At 46.9% G+C, this 17,675-nt stretch overlaps 1 protein-coding gene across 2 annotated transcripts; it reads right to left on the reverse strand.

Moving 5' to 3' along the window:
* Positions 1-1,909: 1,909 nt before the first annotated feature.
* On the reverse strand, positions 1,910-17,080 carry LOC144374212 (ral guanine nucleotide dissociation stimulator-like). 2 transcript variants are annotated; one of them, XM_078037143.1, is made up of 9 exons: positions 16,443-17,060; positions 13,170-13,378; positions 12,797-13,009; positions 11,388-11,535; positions 7,303-7,490; positions 5,571-5,668; positions 5,289-5,405; positions 4,205-4,319; positions 1,910-2,281 (listed from the first exon to the last, which is right to left on the reverse strand). In XM_078037143.1, the coding sequence occupies exons 6-9, from the start codon at positions 5,628-5,630 to the stop codon at positions 2,076-2,078; spliced, it is 498 nt and encodes a 165-aa protein (XP_077893269.1). In that variant the 5' UTR covers positions 5,631-5,668; positions 7,303-7,490; positions 11,388-11,535; positions 12,797-13,009; positions 13,170-13,378; positions 16,443-17,060; the 3' UTR covers positions 1,910-2,075. The 2 variants fall into 2 exon arrangements, 1 of the variants encoding a protein (XP_077893269.1); XR_013433671.1 differs by lacking the exons at positions 4,205-4,319; positions 5,289-5,405 and having other exon boundaries at positions 16,443-17,080.
* Between the last annotated feature and the right edge of the window lie 595 nt (positions 17,081-17,675).

The following is a 17,675-nucleotide window of genomic DNA, read 5'->3' on the forward strand; positions in this document are numbered from 1 at the left end:
CAGCTCTGAGAAGCCGTTCTTATTCACACTGCTTCAACCAGGGAAAAAATCCCCATGTGCTTACTGAGAACAAGTTAGCTTGTGCCACTTGAAGCTGCTTCCACAAACAGCTTCACTTCTGCACTTCTAAGCTGTTCTCCTCAAGAACTTTCAGAGCACAGTTCAGGCATGAAACACGAAGGGTGCCAGAAAGAGTTCTCTTTAATCTAGCATCATCAACTTGCAGGGAAAAAGAGGACCAGCTGAGAAGATCAGTTCTCCAAAGTCTCACTGACATCTATTTGTCACACTTGTTTACAACATTCACTTGAAGTGCAGGTACCCACATGAGTGAACTGTTTTTGATCAATGGCACAGAGGATTCAATGTGAAAGCATGCCTGTCACCTGTAAGAAGCACTTTTGATATCTTCTAGGTCACACAGAAAACAAATAGCATGTGCTCACTTACAACAAAGTTAATCAACAAAGCAAATTGAAATTTCTTGCAGCAAACAGCTTTCTTTCTCCCATTCCCCAGCTATTTTCAGCAATCACATCCAGAGTCCAATTCCAGCCCAATATAAAATGTATGCTCCCAAGGAAGTCTGTATAATTGACATCACCCAACTTGGGGAGGCAAGGGGAATGCTGAGAAGATCAGTTCTTCAAAACTCCTACTTTTTCAGAAAACTCATTGAAAGGCAGGGCCCCACTTGCAGCCATCAGTGGTTGACAGATGGCACAGAGGCTTCAATGTGAAACCATGAATGTCAATCATTACAAGTGCTTCTGACACTCTAGTTCAACCAGGGACAGCCCAAAGTGCTCAACAAGAACACACTTTGTTCCTGCAAGTGGAAGCAGCTTGCATGAACTGCTTCAGTCAGGAAATTCCAAGCTCTTCTCAGCAAGCACATCCAGAGCACAGTTCTGGCCCAATAGAAAAAGAGTCCTAGCAAGAGGGTCCAACACCTACGATCACCTTCATAAGGTAGCTTCCCATCTTCTGTGTAGAAGTGGGTTTCTCCTTGGCATTTATGCTGTGGAGGAGACCACTAGGAGCTAAACTTCATGCAGGACCATCTGACCTGGACTTTTTGCAAGCCCTATGAAGCCCTCACACAAGATCAAATGCTACAGGATTTTGCAGAATATTCCAGGCAACAGTAGACATTCATTCATTGTCTAGAGTCTACAGATTCCTAGATGCATGGCATTCATTATCATCAAATGCACAATTTTGATCAAAAATCATATATATATATATATATATATATATATATATATATATATATATATATCTTTCCAATCTGAATCAAAAAATCAGAAATATCCCCAAATCCAAAGAGTGGATCCCCATTGTGATGCTACCAGTGGAAAATTCCACAGCTGACTTCAAGGGATGGTTCACAGTCAAAACACAGCTCCATGAAAAATATTACATGACATGACCTTCTGGTTATGTGGAAAGTGGCATGGGAAGTACACATGCATGTCTTCTTCAGACATGGGATTCATTTGCAGGACACCTTATGCAATTGAAAATACTCCAAAATGGGAGAAATCAGAACCATGTCTCCAAAGTATTTCAGAAGAGACCAACTCCAACAGTTTATCTATCTCTCATTGTGTGTGTGTGTGCTCTAGTGTGTGTGTGTGTGTGTGTGTGTGTGTGTGTGTGTGTGTGTGCTCTAGTGTTTGTGTGTGTGTGTTCTCTAGTGTGTGTTTGTGTGTCTTTGTTTCTGTTTGTACCATGATAGCCGATACTTCATTACCCCCATTGGAAAAACTGACTCAGATAATGCCATCTGCCAAACTCCTAAAAAACAAACTTCTTGCTGATGCAAGGAAACATTCCTTCCTGTTGGTTTGGATGTGTCCTTTAGGAATCACTGCTACATTTAGTATACTCAAATCATCACTGTAGATCAGGTAACAAAAACATATATATTTTAAAATAATAATATATTAATAGAAACAACAAATACAGGATAGATTAACAACTGTGTTACTAAACAAGGTCAAGGACAATGGCAAACTATAGATTCAAACTTTGAAGCAAATAGTAATCAATGTAAATATTCCTGGGCTGCCTCAGTCCCGCCCAGGCACACAGCAGCAGAATGGTTTTGCAAGCATCCTCAGGAGGGCTGCAGCCTTCTTTGTAGGATGAGAGGGAGGTTGAGGCTGGATCCACTCATCATTCTTTTGGGAGAGGCTCCTTTTCCTCAGCACAAAGTTGGATTCTGTGTGAGGGTTCTTTGCATAAAATACGTTGGCCTGCGCTGGAATCCTCAGCTCTGGGGAGAGAGGGGTGTACAAAATAAGGTGGCTCAGGAGGTGCTCCCTAGGACACCCCAACATCTGAGAGCCTGTGCCAGCAAAGGCCAGAGCCACACACCTGGGAGCTCTCCAATTCAGCACCAATACCAACAAAGACCACCTCCACAGTCCTCCCTGAGGAAGAACTAGGCAGAGCACTTCAACAGACCTAATGTCTGTTCCTACCAAAGGCTTTGGACTCCAGAACATCCCAGGTCCTCTTGCATCTGCCAAAGCACACCACTAGATTTACATCTGAAATCTCCTACAAAAGGCTCCTGTGCCGAAGATTCAGACCCCACATGAGCCATCTTCACAGGTGGGTTTGGAGGGAAGCATTGGATGGTGAGTGCTCTGATGTCAACATGAAATTCTCATTCAAGATGAATACTCTACTGGGAGGTGGGAGGGACTGGAAGAAAGGTTGAGCATGGTTGGAGGAAGACCTAAACAGGGTTGTGCCCTGGGAAAAAAATACCTTGTTCCTATTGGCTCCACTGAATCCTCATTCTCCATGTAGAGGTCCTCCTTCTCCTCTCCATATTTCTCTCTCTCCCTTTCTGCCAGCCTCGTTCCCTCTCTCCCACTCTATGCCTTTGTGGCAAGGGCTGAGGCGCTCTCCACTGCCACACACTAGAGCTTTATGGACAGCCTCAGTGCACAACCAAAGAGAAAGCTATGAAACCCAGAGAAAAAGGCCTAGGATCCCTCTTCTGAGTTATTTTCCTCAAGTATGGCCACAGTGAGGACAGGCTACCCAGCACAGATACCACATTAGAGCCATGCTTCTGTGTTGGTGGAGCCCACCTCCATGTGGACCAGCCTCAGAGAATGGAGGCCACATTCCAAATGCTTCCCTATTGAGAACAATGGTTCCAAAGACCAGCAAAGGGAATGCTTCCCTCCAACATGGTGTATGGCCCAGTGGTGCCATGACCCTGGGTGGGGGAATACAATAGCCAGCTTCTCCTTCCTCTGAACACCTGTTTCCTGTCGCCCTCCTCTAACCTAGAGCCTGTTCTCCATCCCTTCTGGGTTGGATGTGGGGATCTCTGCTATGAATTTCTAAGGCTACCAAGGCCCCAGACAGACTTCCTCTTCCATAGATTCTACTAACCTAACAGTAGGTTAATATAGGAAAAAATTGATCCTAGAACTCATAGGGATGGTGGTATTCAGCATACATAGGCTGGGATAATGGCTGCTGTGGTGTTTGGCTCACAAAAAACCAACCAATCAACCAACAAAAAAGCGCTGGCATTATTATCAGATGAGCTCTGTGGCTACGTGCTCAGGAAGCCCTCCTCTGACTTTAATTTGGGATCATAACCTGGCTATTGTGATCACTCCTTGGCAGGTGGACTCAGGTACAAACAACCAGGGAATTTGCCCAAACACAGATGATTCAGGCTGTCCCCCAGGCTGTGTTTTCTTCCCAATTTCATCCTGTTCCTTCTTGCTAGAATCCTGGCAATGCTCTGCCCAGGCAGTGGTTTTCTGATCATACAGAAGGCTTTCAATCCTACTGCTTCAATCCACAAAATGCCAGTTCCCTCTTTAGCCCATGCATTCCCATGTTCCTCTGAAACCACTCCTATCCCAGACCACAGAACCATACTGCTCCTGGAAAGAGGCTTTCCTCCTCACTCCTCACTGATGTCAGCTTTAGATGCCTGGTTCATGTCCAGGGGAGGCACCTGGTGGGGAGCCACAATATCCACTGGGGTATACCATTGGACCTCGAGACCTTCCACCAGCAGAAGTGTAGTTGGCTTTGTGCACGAGCCCCAACACACCCTGTTGGAGTGTTCTTGGGGGTCAGAGACTACTCTTTGGTGCTAAGAGTTAACTTGAGTCCACATCCTGACCCTTGCTCCCTGCCATCTGATTGTCCCACTTACTCTGACGGTGAGAGATGATTTGGCCCAGCTCATATTCCTCCGGCTTCTCCTGAGTAAGCAAGTGTAGCTCGAGGGCCCTGCGGATGATGACAGGAGCCCTATCGTGGCAGGTCACCTGGAGCATGGGAGACAGGCCTTCAGGAAATGGGCCTTGAAGTGACTACTCAAGGACAGTGGGCAGGGGCATTCTGGAGGCACCTCCACTCTAAATACAAGGGCAACATTCATGACCCTACTACCTGAAGCTGGCCTCCTGCTCATCGGGCGGGCTCTTCCCATAGGTTACTAGCCAAATCCTTGTACATAGGACTTCCTGGACCTGCCATTGCTCTTTGTGGAGCTGCACTCCTCTCTAAGTGAAAGGACCCCACTACCTGCATACAGATGCAATCTCATCCCAAAAGTTGGGAGGAATGGGACAATAGCCTTCAAGATCCCAGGTCTGCCCGAGGATGCAGGCGGCATTGGGAATGGCCTAGGCACAAAACCGAGAGGGTTTGGTCTGGATTCCAGGGACAAAAACAGACCCAGAAACATGACCACACACAGGAGTGACGAAAGACAGTAACGAGAGCTCCTGGCCTCCAGAGGCTCAGTGCTGGCTAGGGTGTAGGAGGGCACCTCATCCGGCAAGGGTGGTCATTGGGTTACCTGGACATTTAGTGTGCTTGCTCCACATCCATATCGACTCTGCAGAGAGACCCTCTCAGCTCCTTGTTCAAGGAACATGCAGAACCTCACACTGCTGTCCTCCTCCATAGACGTCAACATCCCATACAGGGGAACCTGCAACCTAGGTCCTGTCCTGTTCTCATCTGTCACCCATACCCGCCTCTGCCCTTCTGGACTTCATGCTGCCTTCCGACACACAGATTCCCTCAGACATGGCGGTGGACAAGCTGCTGCTCTCCCTCATCTCAACTCCAGCCCTTCACACTGACCTCTCCCTTCTTGATTCCCATCTATCCTCCTGATCTTCCAGAAGCTCCAATGCAAGAGGGCATGAGTATTCCATGATATTGGACCAGTGTCTGCTCCCCACCCAGGTGTAAGCACCAGGGGACACCCCTGCTCCCAGGCTTACCAGGACCTTCTTGGCCATCTTTGGACTTTGTGTTTCTAAGTGGATGTGAATTAAGCAGGTGTCTCCCACCTGCTTGTGGGAAAGTGGCCTGGAGGACTTGCAGGTTGATTCTGAGAACTGTGGGGGATGGAACATCAGCAAACCCAGAAACAGAAAGCCACCCAGCCTGTCGGTTGGCTCTATGGGCTCCTAGCACATATGTCTAGGTGATGAGGCTTCTTATTTCCCCAGGTGGGAGCGGAATGGCAGTACAAGTACAGCTTGAATAAGGTAGGTGTTTACCTCCTTTCCCTTGACTTCGGGGCGTTTCCTCACGATGAAATATTTTATTCCCGGATTCATGGACAGATACACGAGTGAGTGGTCAGGGACCTTGATTTCTGCAGAGCGAAGTGGACAGAATTGTTAGGTGGCACTCAAGGATTATACCACAAAACACCCACACCCCCTGAGAGTCTCCGCCAGGGCGAGCCTGCACCAGAATTGAGAGCCCTCCTATCCAGCTACAGTGCCACCAAAGACTCCCTCAGTGATTCTTCCCTGGAGAAGATGATGTACAGGATTCTAAACCAAAAGAGCACCTGGCAATGGAAACAGCACCTTGGGCCCCAGAACTTCTCAGTGCAGGTTGGATCTGCCAAAGGGACACTGCTAGGCTGTGCATCAGGATTGGCAAAGGCTCCTGTGCTTAGGCCTTTCTCCCCAGGGCAGCCATGCTCACACATGGGCATTCAGGGAAGCGTTGGATGGTGGGTGAATTCATCCCCTTGCCCTGGATGAATCCATTCATGGATGAATACGCGGAGGAGAGGTGGTATCTATCAGAGGTGTGTTGGGCATGGACATGGGAGGACTTCAGCAGGGTGGTGCCCTGGAGAACTCTATTGTTTTCTAGGTTCGCTCTCCTTCCCCTTGTTTCTCATCATGAGCTATCTGCTTGGTACTTGTATTCTGGTTCTTATTCTACTTCTGGCTCTTCTTTCTGTCCTGCATCTTCTTGTAGTTCTTTCTGGGTCTTTTTCTTGTTCTTACATGATTCCTTCTTGTTCTTCTTCTTGTGTATCTCCCTCCACCCTTCCTTTTGTTTCACCTCCTGCTTTTTCTTCTTCTTCCTCCTGATCTTCATCGTGTGATCCTCTACCCACTCGGGAGTGTCTCTTTCTCCTCCTCCTCCTTCTCCTTCTTTCTCTGGAAATGGTGGGGCGTCCTCTGAAGAGTTCAAATCTATCACACTCTTCTGCCCAGATGCAGCCTCTGTTCAGTAGTCCAAGATGAAATCAGTTCTCAATCAATGGGCGGGAGTGAAACCAAGACCAAAGACAAGTGACTTCCTTTCTTTGTCATTGTCACAGTCAGGAAAGACTGGATAACAAACTCCACATTCTGGATAGGCTTCTACCTGTGGTAGTCAGCACCTCATCTGGACCAGGATTGCTAAAATAGATTCCACCTCCATAAAGCTTCCCCAATGAAAACAAGGTTTCCAAAATCTAGGAGAGGGCCAGCATCACTGCCACCCTCCTGCCATAAGGCATAGATGCCATCACACCTAGTGGGTTCCAGGCCCCTGGTAGTCCTCCCTTTTGACGTCTGTTACACACAAACCTCCCCTGGTCTGGAGCTTGCTCTCAACTGATGCTTGGGTTGAAAGTCTGTTTCTGAAATCACCTTCGTAGATTCTCAGTTTGGTAATTTCTTATTGATTGACTTAATTTTTTACCAGGGATAAAACCAGAGGCACCTAAGCACTGAGACCATTTCCAGGCCTTTTTACTTGGGTACAGGGTCTCCCTAAGTTTCTGAGGCTGTTTGGAAATCCGCATCCTCCTGCGCTGCCTCAGGCTGTGTCAGGCACCTCCAGGACTCGTCCCATTCGGGGCTGACTTTCCACTATGAGTGTGGTCCTCTATCTCATTAGGTATTACAAACCTTTGGGTCCCTGAGAGGTACATGGCAGCCCCAAGACCCAGGCATGAGGGGGCTACACACTTGGGCTTGGTGGTCTGGTGCTTACCTTGGGAACAAGAGATCCAGCACGTGCTGGGTGGGGATGAAATCCCAGGAGATTAACCCCATGTTGCTGCTGAAATGTAGGTTCCTCCCACCAATGTCAGGCAGGAGCTCATTCCTAAGCTGGTCCTGCCTGTAAGGTTCAAGGCTTTGTATGCTGAAGGGCTCCTCCGTGTTCCTATCATTTTCACCCTGGGTTGGGACCAAGAATGGTGGGTTCAAAATGGAAATGGTGAAAAACAGAAAAATGACTTGTGCCAATACACTAGAGTCAAAGCACAATGGGACAGTTCCCATCAGTACACACACACACACACACACACACACACACACACACACACACACACAGTCAGAATAGGAGTCCTGGGCCATTCATCAGGGATCAGACTAGAGGGCCTGCTGGGCTCACCTGCCCTGTCCTACTCACTGTTACTCTTGAGCTCCTCTGCGATAATCGCCAGAGGATCTGGCGTCTAAGATGAAGCCTCACCCAGTGTATCCACAAAAGGGCTAGTTGGCCCCCCTGAGATTCCTGGGAGCCTGAGGCTCGGCATTGTTTGCAAGGACAGGGGAACATCCTTCTCACTCCAGTTTCTCCAACCAAATGAGCTCGGATGGCTTGGTCAGTGAAGTGGGTGCCTGGATACCAGGGTTCCATGTTCTGTTTGATCCATTGTCAAGGCAATGATGTCATTTCCTGTGCCCATACCTGAGCCTCTTTTCACATAAGACCACTTTCAAAAGCCCTATGGGCTGCTGATTTCTCCTCCATGCCTACCCATCTCAGGTGCGCATGTGTTCACCAACAACTACCCAAACATCCCCACCAGCATCTGCCCTGCTTGGTACCACTAGAATTCCAGCTTGGAGCCTTCAAAAATGCATTCACAACCAGTCCTTCCCTCTCAGCAGCTTTTGGACCCTGGTCCCATCATTGTGCAACTCATGGTGTGCCCAATCTTTTCTGGAAAATAAGGTAGCATCTAATCTCTAGGGTTTACTGTGTCTATTGGCCCATAACACTCTCTATTCTTTCTGAAACCAGAGATGGGACTCACAGGTGGCTAAAGCACAAATGTAGAGATGGGGCAATCAGAAGAAGGAGAGAGAAAAATAATGCACCCTAACTCAATCACGCCTGTGTCCCACACAGGGACGTGGCCAATGTCCGTCCTATCCTGGCTGCAGTTCCCTCTCTACACCATGGCAAGTTGGAGGGCACTGAGATGCAGAGGCTGCTCCCCTCTGCCTTACAACTTCCCAAAGCTTCTCCTAAAATTTCAAAAGGGCCAAGTGTGTCTAGTGTTGGGGTCTCACAGAGACTCCGAGGTACCACAGCATCCTGCTGCCCAGAACCAGTTCACCCCTCACCTCAAGGGGGCTCAGCCTCCTGATTCATGGAAATTGAAGTGGGTACAGGGGATGGGATATCATCTCCAAGACCGAGTAATGCCAAGTCCATGACCCCTGTCTGCATCCCTGTCTCCAGCACCACTCCCCCCTCTCTTTCCTCCTCAGAGCAAACAAATCCATTTAGCAAGTATGTCCTGTGATAAAGACATGACAGACACCCATCCTCTCATTACAAAAACACTGAGGCTCAGACAACATGGATCCTACTAGGAACACAGGCATAAACTCAGATTCTGATCCTCCCAGCTGAGACTCAGTGGAGCCTGGACTCCCAGCCTCCTGAGTCAAGGAAACAGAGGTACCTAGCCAAGCCACCTTGGATGCAGCTGCACACAAACTGAACTCATCAATGCCTCTTCCTCTCAGTTGTGAGTAAGAGGGGAGGCAGTGTTTCACAACCCTGGACATCAAGTGCAGTCCCCAGGCTTTGGGGTGTGCCCTGGCCTCTCTCTATCTGCCCAGGCCCTCCAACCCACACTGGCCTTTTACCCAACCTCCTCCTAGGTCCAAACTCAATCCTGCCTCTCAATTTCTGCTGCCTTCCCCAACACACTGCTCCCCAAATTGAGCAGGGCTGGCTCTCTGTTATCATGCTGGTGCAAGCAGCATTGCCACCCCACTGACATAATTCTGAGTCCCAACCTAGGCACTCCAACTGTCTTTGCCACACCTGGCCTGTTTGGGCTCTGGCTCTTGCTCTTTTCTTTCATGTGCATGTGTTTCAAGGTTTTGAGTTTCTCCCACTGCAGAACTGCAGCTGTAGCAGGGTAGAGCTCATGAGGGTGACATTCTGAGCCACGACCAATCCCATCAAGACTGTTAACTGGGGTGATGCCGGAACACAGTGCTGAGTGAACACATGGGAGGTGGTTGGACCCACCTTGCCTCTGAGTGGCTTTCTTTCAGGACAGGAATGTAGGGATGGGAGCCCCTGGCGTGGGATGCTTTGCACAAGGCGTGACCATGGGCTCCCTTTCCTGGCAAAAATGGCTCCACTCAGCATGGAGAGCACTGTCTTTCCTGGTGGCTAACAACAGCCCTGGACCCCAGAAAGGAACCCACACTCAAGATTTACGTCTGAGTGTGCATGTCTTCGAGGAAATGAGGTCTCCTGATCCCAGGTGCAAAGAGGTAAGTCCTCTAACTCCAGGGGCCATGAAGGGACATTTGAGTTTCCCTTGTCCTTCTTTTCCTCTTCTGAACCCATGGTGTCCTCACACTAACCACAGTTAGGACCCTGGCCTCATTCCCCAATGAGGATCATTAGGCTCCATAAAGAACAGTCTCTAAGATGCTCAGTGGACCAACAACCTCTGCACAATGTATAACCCTATTCATCCAAGATGCAAGAGGATTTCTATTCAGGAAAACCAGGAAAGGGAGAGCCTTTGTCAAGGACACAAGGACATTAGTGAGTGAGTAGTGATTAATGGATGGAGAACTATTTCCACCACCAACTTCCAGGAGCATATATGGCCCTTTGGAGAATTCTGCAGTGTGTTGGTGATTAAGGAGAACGTGTGAATCCAGGGGTCACTGGGTCCTCTCAGCCATAAGGAGGGAAACTGCCATAAAAGAACTAGGACAAGGGTGTGAGGAATGCTCACTGGGGAGAGATCGGAAGGAAGGAAAGTTTACTCATTACAAAAGTGTCGCCTGAAAATTCTTAGCCAGCCAAAAGTCGTGCGAACTTGTGTGGAAAAAGAGTCTTTGCACAGTGATGAAGCTAAGAGCTCACATGATGGAACACAGCCTCAACTGGGACCAAATACAATATCTGATATTCTTGTAGGAAGAGGAGAGTCTGGACCCAGATACCAGGAAGACTGGGGAATACCAGCTATGTGAGGTTGGAGCCAGGACGGGATGCCCATATGGGAACCACAGATCATGGGCAGCAATAGGAGAGTGGGCAAGGGCTGGGAGAGTTGGGGAGACAGTCCCCTAGGAACCTGTGAGGTGTTTTGGCAGTGGGACCACCCAACACCTAGTGTGTTGAGCCCCTGGAGCTTGAGGGAAGGCCCTTCCTCTGTGGTTGGCCACCCAGTTGACAGAGTTTGGTTGTAGCAGGCCTAGGACCCAGCTGAAGGTCTGAGCATGTTGGCCATGCAGGATGGATCTGGACCACAGATACATTCTGATGACTGTAGGGTCTCAGCCCTGCATCAACACAAGCACCAAGTCAGGCCAGGTTGGGAAAGGGCTAGAAACACACTCTGGGGGCTGGTGCCTATATTACTGGGAGCACTTCTGACCCCAATTCCCTGATCTGCTGCCAACACAGGCTACAGAGGAGTGTAGAGGGACACAGAGCATGGATCTGCCCCACTCAGTGGGCCCAGGCATGTATCATGGCCAGTAGCATCGTGCCATGCCCGGTGAGTCCTGAAGCGGCCCCCTCTTCCCATCCTGAGAGCTCTTCCCTTCCTCATGTGCCACTACCTTCCCACTGTCTCTGGAAATATCTACTTGGTGTGGTCCTCTGGCAGTTTATTATTTAAGTTAAAAAAAAACCAGGTCTTGGTGCTCAAAAATATTTGATTTGCCCATCCTCATCCTCCAACCCCAATATTTTCATTAATTCCTCAACATATGAAATTTTACTAGCAAAAAGTTAATTTTGAATTATACAAAGTTGATTCAAATAACATTGGTATAAATAATCAATCACCGTACTTTCAATGTTTGTTCTCCTTTCCTGTTAGAAACTGAGAGGGGGCTGGGGATGTGGCTCAAGTGGTAACGTGTTCGACTGGCATGCGCGAGTCAGTGGGTTCGATCCTCAGCACCACATATAATAAAATAAAGATGTGTCCACTGAAAACTGAAAAAAATAAAACAAACAAACAAACAAAGAGAACAGAGGACAGACTCATGAAAATGCTTGAACTGACAAGAAGCTTCCACTCAAGCTCAGCATTCAGTCCTGGACAGGGTACGACCAGGCCACTTTGACATCTACTCCAAAGAGTCTACCAGACAGAATCCTCTGACTGATACCTGAGTAAGCCATAGGAACTGGCTAGAAAAGCCTTCACATGCTCAATACATTCTTCACTTCAGAATACTGGACAAGCATTGATATCCATCTCTTGTTACCTTGCTCCCCCACCAACCATTCTTCAACAAATTCAAAGGAGCAACTCATGCAAGCACACAGAAAGGGGTGATTACTACACACATCCATGTGCAAAAAAGACAACTGGTATTTCTTGTTTGGGCTATTTCAAATAAAATCACTTCTGCATGACCTCCACAAACCAAAGGAAAATATTTGTGAAATTCCCATGTAGAAGACAAGATACACTTGCCAAGGAGGCAGTGCCAAGAATTTTGACACTCCAAATGTAGAGTGTGTGTTTAGGAGGCAGTCACAGTTTCCATGAGAGAGTCCCATGAAATCAATTAGGAAGATCCATGCTCTAGCCCTACCATACAAGTGATGTAACCTTGAAAGAGTCATTTAGTCTTAGCAACCATCACCACTAACCACTAAGTTAATGAATAAAGGTCCTCAGGTGTCAAGCTACAAAATGTGTGATGAGCATGGATGAGGATGGGTGGGAGAAGTCTCCCCCTCTAACACAATTAGGGAAGGCTGTGCCTGCCCTCAAGAGGCTGGGGGGCCTTGGGATCCTGCCACAGAGGGGGATTCCAAACCTCACATCCCCTGACCCAGGCCAGAAGACCAGGTACAGTCCAAGTACCCTGGGGTGGCCCAATGGTAATAAAGGTTAAAAGGAACTAGGGATCTGCCTGGATCCTCAATCCCCTACTCTGAGCAGGGCTGCATGATGAGGCCAGAGGCCATCCACAGCAATCTGCCTTTACAGGAAAACAGGTACTGCAGATTGCCTCTGGCTCACTGAATCAGGGTGGTCTTTTCATAAAGCAAGACCACTTCCTCACATTTGACCAGCAGCTCATGTGCTGACAGCACAAAGGCGGCTTGACTCAGGCCCTGAGAAACGAAATAGAAAATTCATAGCAAATCCATCTTTAGCTCATCCACATCATCAGGGGCTCTGATTCATTTCCATCAACAAAGGGGTCTGAAATGGTGTCTAAACATGCTGGGGACTCACCTCTGTGTGGAACTCTTCAGGAAAAAGGGGATCAAATCTCATGAAGCAACTCTTCTCTCCTCTAGCCCATGGGCAATGCAAGAAACCTGCATGATATCAGAGGCTCACTCTCTCTTCTCATGTCTTCTGGAAAGGAATCATTAATGCTTACTTCAAGGTGAAGCAGAAGCCTGAATTCCCAGCTGCACAGAAGTGTTTGAGTGCAGTGTCTCCCTTAAAACCCAAAAATAAAAAAAGCAGGTCATTAAACAGGCACATGGATTAGAGTACATGATCAATGATCCCTCCTCCCTGGAGCCTTCCACATGCCCATCTTCCACATTCACAGTGCAATGCTTGACCATTCTCAAGACCAGAAGACCATGATGCTCACCAGGAAGTCAATAAGGAACATGAACAAAGCAGCATGGATTGCAGAAGGTGGCACACTAAGGATCTTCAGCTCTGCTGCTAGAACACAAGAACTTAACTTCAGTATTGACTTTCTGCCAACTACCAAGTACGATAGCAGTGTCAAGCCCAACATGCAGATATGCAAGTAGTAGGTGACACCCCACATCCATTCACAGAAGTGGGCAACATCTGCAAGGGAACAAGGAAGTATCTTATCCTTTCACATAAAAATCATCAGAAACAAAATTAAATGGATGCAAGACTTCTCATTTCACTATTACATAGCTGTTGGAATTCCCTATTAAATAATACCTCCTCCAAAATAAAAAGTATCTCAGACATGTGTCAACTATTCAATGGATGACAATTTAAAAACTATGGCCTTTACTTAATATTTATGTATGCTATATCCCTGCCTAAGGCTCTTTGGGAAAGGAGCACATAGAATTGGATCTTTGAAAATCTCACATTTGCTGATTAATATTTCTGCTGATCTCAGGCATGGCAAAGTGAAAAGTGGGACTCTGGATATTCAAAGAACGCAATGTTGTGGGATTTGTGTCCCTGATCGATACATAGCAATGGTTTCTATGAAATCCAGTGAGGGAGCAGGAGTAACAAAGCTGATTGCACAGATGACCTCAGGGAATACTGACAGGTAGGCCAAATGAAAAATATGTTCCAGCTGACCATTGGTATTTGGGCTTCTGATCCCAGTCCTGTTTTTTAAAAAGGTGCAGACAGGCAGTGTTCATTAAAAAATGTCTACCATGTAAAAGTGGGTAATTTAAATGACATCTAGTTACACATCTGATAGAATGGTCTGGCAACATATGAATTTCATTCTAACAACAACAACAACAACAACAAAACATAGAAAATGAGACATAAAGATAAAACCTTGTCTTCACCAGGATGCCTAAAAATAGGTTTTATTTGGCTCATGCAAATATCTTTCAATAGAATTTCTGATTTCTGAATGAACCCATTCAATTTTATACTGCACAGATCGCAAGGTTTCTTTACACAATATTCTCTTCTTTTTAAAGCCTCACATAGAAAATGTCTCACAGGACATAGGAGGGGAATGACCCAAAGGATGACAGAATGGCTGGAACCATTCTCAAATGTGCACATACAGTCAAAAGTTTGAAGGCACCTAATTATACTCTAAAACAATTATGAACCTATTTGATCCATTAATTAATAAATATCACCACTTTACCACTTGAACCAAATCACAGAAAATTGGAAACAGATGATCATTGGCTTTGATACCTTTACTTCCATTTCACTACCCAGAGATGATCAGAATGCCTAAGATCCTGGGGATATATTTTAGCTCAGCCCATGGTATTGCTTCATTGTTTTATTATTTTGTAAATAATAAAATATAACTTCATGTTGGATGATATATTCAAGCCATGAATATATCATCCAACATTGTTCTTCCCAAAACATTAGCCCAATTTCTGTGCATGCTCACTTACTATTTAGGAATTTTACTAATTGTTTGAACGTTCTAGAGGACCTGTTAGACTCGTAATGGACAAATAATCCAACATACTCTTGAGAACGTATGAGTGCCATAAGAAGAAAATAAAGTCAGCCTACAGCAATGGGCAGCTGCCTGCCCTCGGCTGGGAGGAGCACTGGAGAGGGCACCAGGGCTGCTGGGCAGCAGAGGCCTCCACAGCCCTGCAGGGAGCCTGGAGCACAGCTCTGCAGAACCATGCTCAGCCCTGGACAGAGGCACAAGAGTTCCCATTACAGGCTAGAGTGTGACAGTCCCAGGTGCACGCCTGTCATGCCAGCCACCAGGGAGGCAAGAGGAACGTTTGATGTCAGCCTTTGCAATTTAGACCCTGTGGCAAAGGGGAAAGACATTTACAGGGGTCTCTGAATGTGTAGCTCAGGTACATGACTTGTCTAACAGGCTTAGGGTCCTGGGTTCAATCCCCAGAACCACACATATACCAAAAAGTGAACTTGGAACATCATTTAAAATGATGGGTCAGGTACACAGAAGGATTTCTATATCACCTCTCAGAGGAGCTCAACTTGAGATTAGAAGGCAACAAATGACCACCCGGACCATTGACTCAATGTCTGAAACCCTCTTTGAGCGTGGGAAGAACTGCTGGCAAGATACCAGAGGACCAGAGTACTGTGGCCCCTGTAGAGGTGTCTCTTGGCTACTGACAAAGTTTGTTCCCCTCCTGGGGCAGCTGAGAGCAAGCTGGGCCTTGATGCAAGGATTAGTGCTTTAGATATAGACTATGCAAACAAGGGACAATGTCTTTAATAAAACTGGAATTAAGAAGTCACTTTGATAAAAATAAAAAAAAAAGAAGAAAATAAGGTCAAGTAGAGGAACGGGCAGAGGCATCCAGAGGAAGCCCATTTTCACAGGAGAAAATCCCCCAAAGAAAAGCATCAGAATAGATATCAAGAAAAATACTGGGCTGGGGATGTGGTTCAAGCTGTAGCATGCTCACCTGGCATGCATGCGGCCCGGGTTAGATCCTCAGCACCACATACAAAGAAAGATGTTGTGTCTGCCGAAAACTAAAATATAAACATTAAAATTTTCTCTCTCTCTCTGTCAAAAGAAAAAAAAGAAAGAAAAGAAAAATACCAACAAAAACAGTGTCCTCTCACTTTGTATCTACTCAACATGCAAAAGTTAGAAAGTTAGATAATACAATCCTGGCCACATACAGAGCTATTCAGAAGAGCCACTTGGCAGTGCTTAGTCAAAGAAGTAAACATACATACTTTGACCTAGAAATTCCACCTGTCTATAGATTACCCACATAGTGCTTAAGCAGTTTCAAAAGGGGACATGCACAAGGAAATTTATCCTCATGTTCCTTACAGAGTTGTCTGTGCTTACAGGGAGTTGAGGGCTGTCAGGGTGCCCATAGGTGGGAAAGTCAAAAGCTAAAAATGTAATGGATGCCAACCTGGATATATTAATAGAAATAAATGAAAAACAATAGATTGATACATGACAATAAAATCCCTGAGTTCAAGTTCTTGCTATCCTACCTACCAACAATCATGCTTGGTCAAGATACTGACGTACTTCAAGGCAAAAAAGAAAGAAAGTATTATTCCATCATTAGTTTTCTTAAATGCAAAAAAGGAAATGGTAATATTTACTGAGCCATGACCTGTCATACATAATATGTGAGATTATTGTGGACATGTTGGTAAATGATTATCTACTCAGATATGTTCTGTGACTCACCAAATGCAAAGGCCCATGAAGAATTAGTCTCCACACATGAATTCTTCCTCAAAAGCCTTGAGTCAACAGGGGCTTCACAAAATGGCTTCTTGGCCAACTTGATGACCTCCTCCTCAGGCAATGCTTCCACCTGAAAGATATCTCCAACTTGTTCTCGCTCACATTTCCGCAGTGCCGTCAAAAGAAACAACATCCGAAACTCTATTGAATAAATCCTGAAACGGACCAAACACCGTACTTCCTTAAATATTTTAAAATTATCAAATGCAACTTCAACTCAATAACTTGTATTAGGCAAAATGCAACCTTAACCTCTTACACTGTGCTCTTTTACAGACTCACGTGTCCTAGGTTCTGACTTAACTGGACACTGAGCAGTCAGAACACGTGCTACTTCACATTCCTTACAGGTGTTCAATTCATCTCTGCCAGGCTGAATACAAATCCCTGGTCACTTGAGAATGGAAGCATATCTCCCACAACAGCATGCATCAGGAAACACTGAGGTTTTCATTAAAATACCCTTTTGAAAATCACCTAAACCTTGCCAGCTCACTTTTCTCATCTCTAAAACGAAAGGTCCAACAGGACTGTCCACCTCGTGATTTCCCTGGAGTTTCCTAGAGGAATCAGGCTTAGGCTGGTGTCTGAAGCCAAGCATGCAAACAATCCATTTTAGCAATCAATCACTGTCACTGGGAATCATCCCAGGGCACATTCTGCAAAAGCTGTCCCCAGGCGACTCTCTCACACACAGTGGAGATCCTGGGGCCCCAGGACTCCCTCCCCTGATGCCCACCCTATCGCTGCTCTCTCCATGGCACTTCCAGGAACTGCACTGCTTTGCTGAATCCTTAAAACCCGCAGGGTCTCTTCCCATGTCCACCAGGAGCAGGAAGGAAACAGGACTTAAACCCCAGAATCCACAGGTGCCACAGGAAAACAAAAGGACACAGAGTCAGTGACACCTGACACCTGGGCGGGTCTCCCTTCTAAATGCCTCCTGCCCCCAGGTCACCTGGGCTCCCCTCCCCTCTCCAGGGGCCTGTGGGTCAGGCCCCCTCTTCTCCTCTGAGGTCCGCGGCGCAGGCCACACGGCTGAGGCCACCGCGTCCTGAACAGGACCCTGCAGGTCAAACTCCACCCGCTGTGACCAGCAGCTCCGCCGAGGAGGGCCCTCAGGTGAGAACCGGGACCGCGGGGTCCGTGGTGGGCGCTGAGGGGACCGCCCCG

This window comes from Ictidomys tridecemlineatus, unplaced genomic scaffold, assembly GCF_052094955.1.
Source record: "Ictidomys tridecemlineatus isolate mIctTri1 unplaced genomic scaffold, mIctTri1.hap1 Scaffold_616, whole genome shotgun sequence".
In the NCBI taxonomy this organism is placed as follows: Eukaryota; Metazoa; Chordata; class Mammalia; order Rodentia; family Sciuridae; genus Ictidomys; species Ictidomys tridecemlineatus.

Bases quoted from the DNA above. Each gene is read 5' to 3' on its own strand.
- LOC144374212 (XM_078037143.1), bottom strand. From the start codon at position 5,630: ATGAATCCGGGAATAAAATATTTCATCGTGAGGAAACGCCCCGAAGTC. The intron at 5,406-5,570 runs GTAAACACCTAC...CATCCCCCACAG, and splicing joins CCGAAGTCAAGGGAAAGGAG to TTCTCAGAATCAACCTGCAA. The intron at 2,282-4,204 runs GTAAGTGGGACA...CTCTCTCCCCAG, and splicing joins AATCATCTCTCACCGTCAGA to AGCTGAGGATTCCAGCGCAG.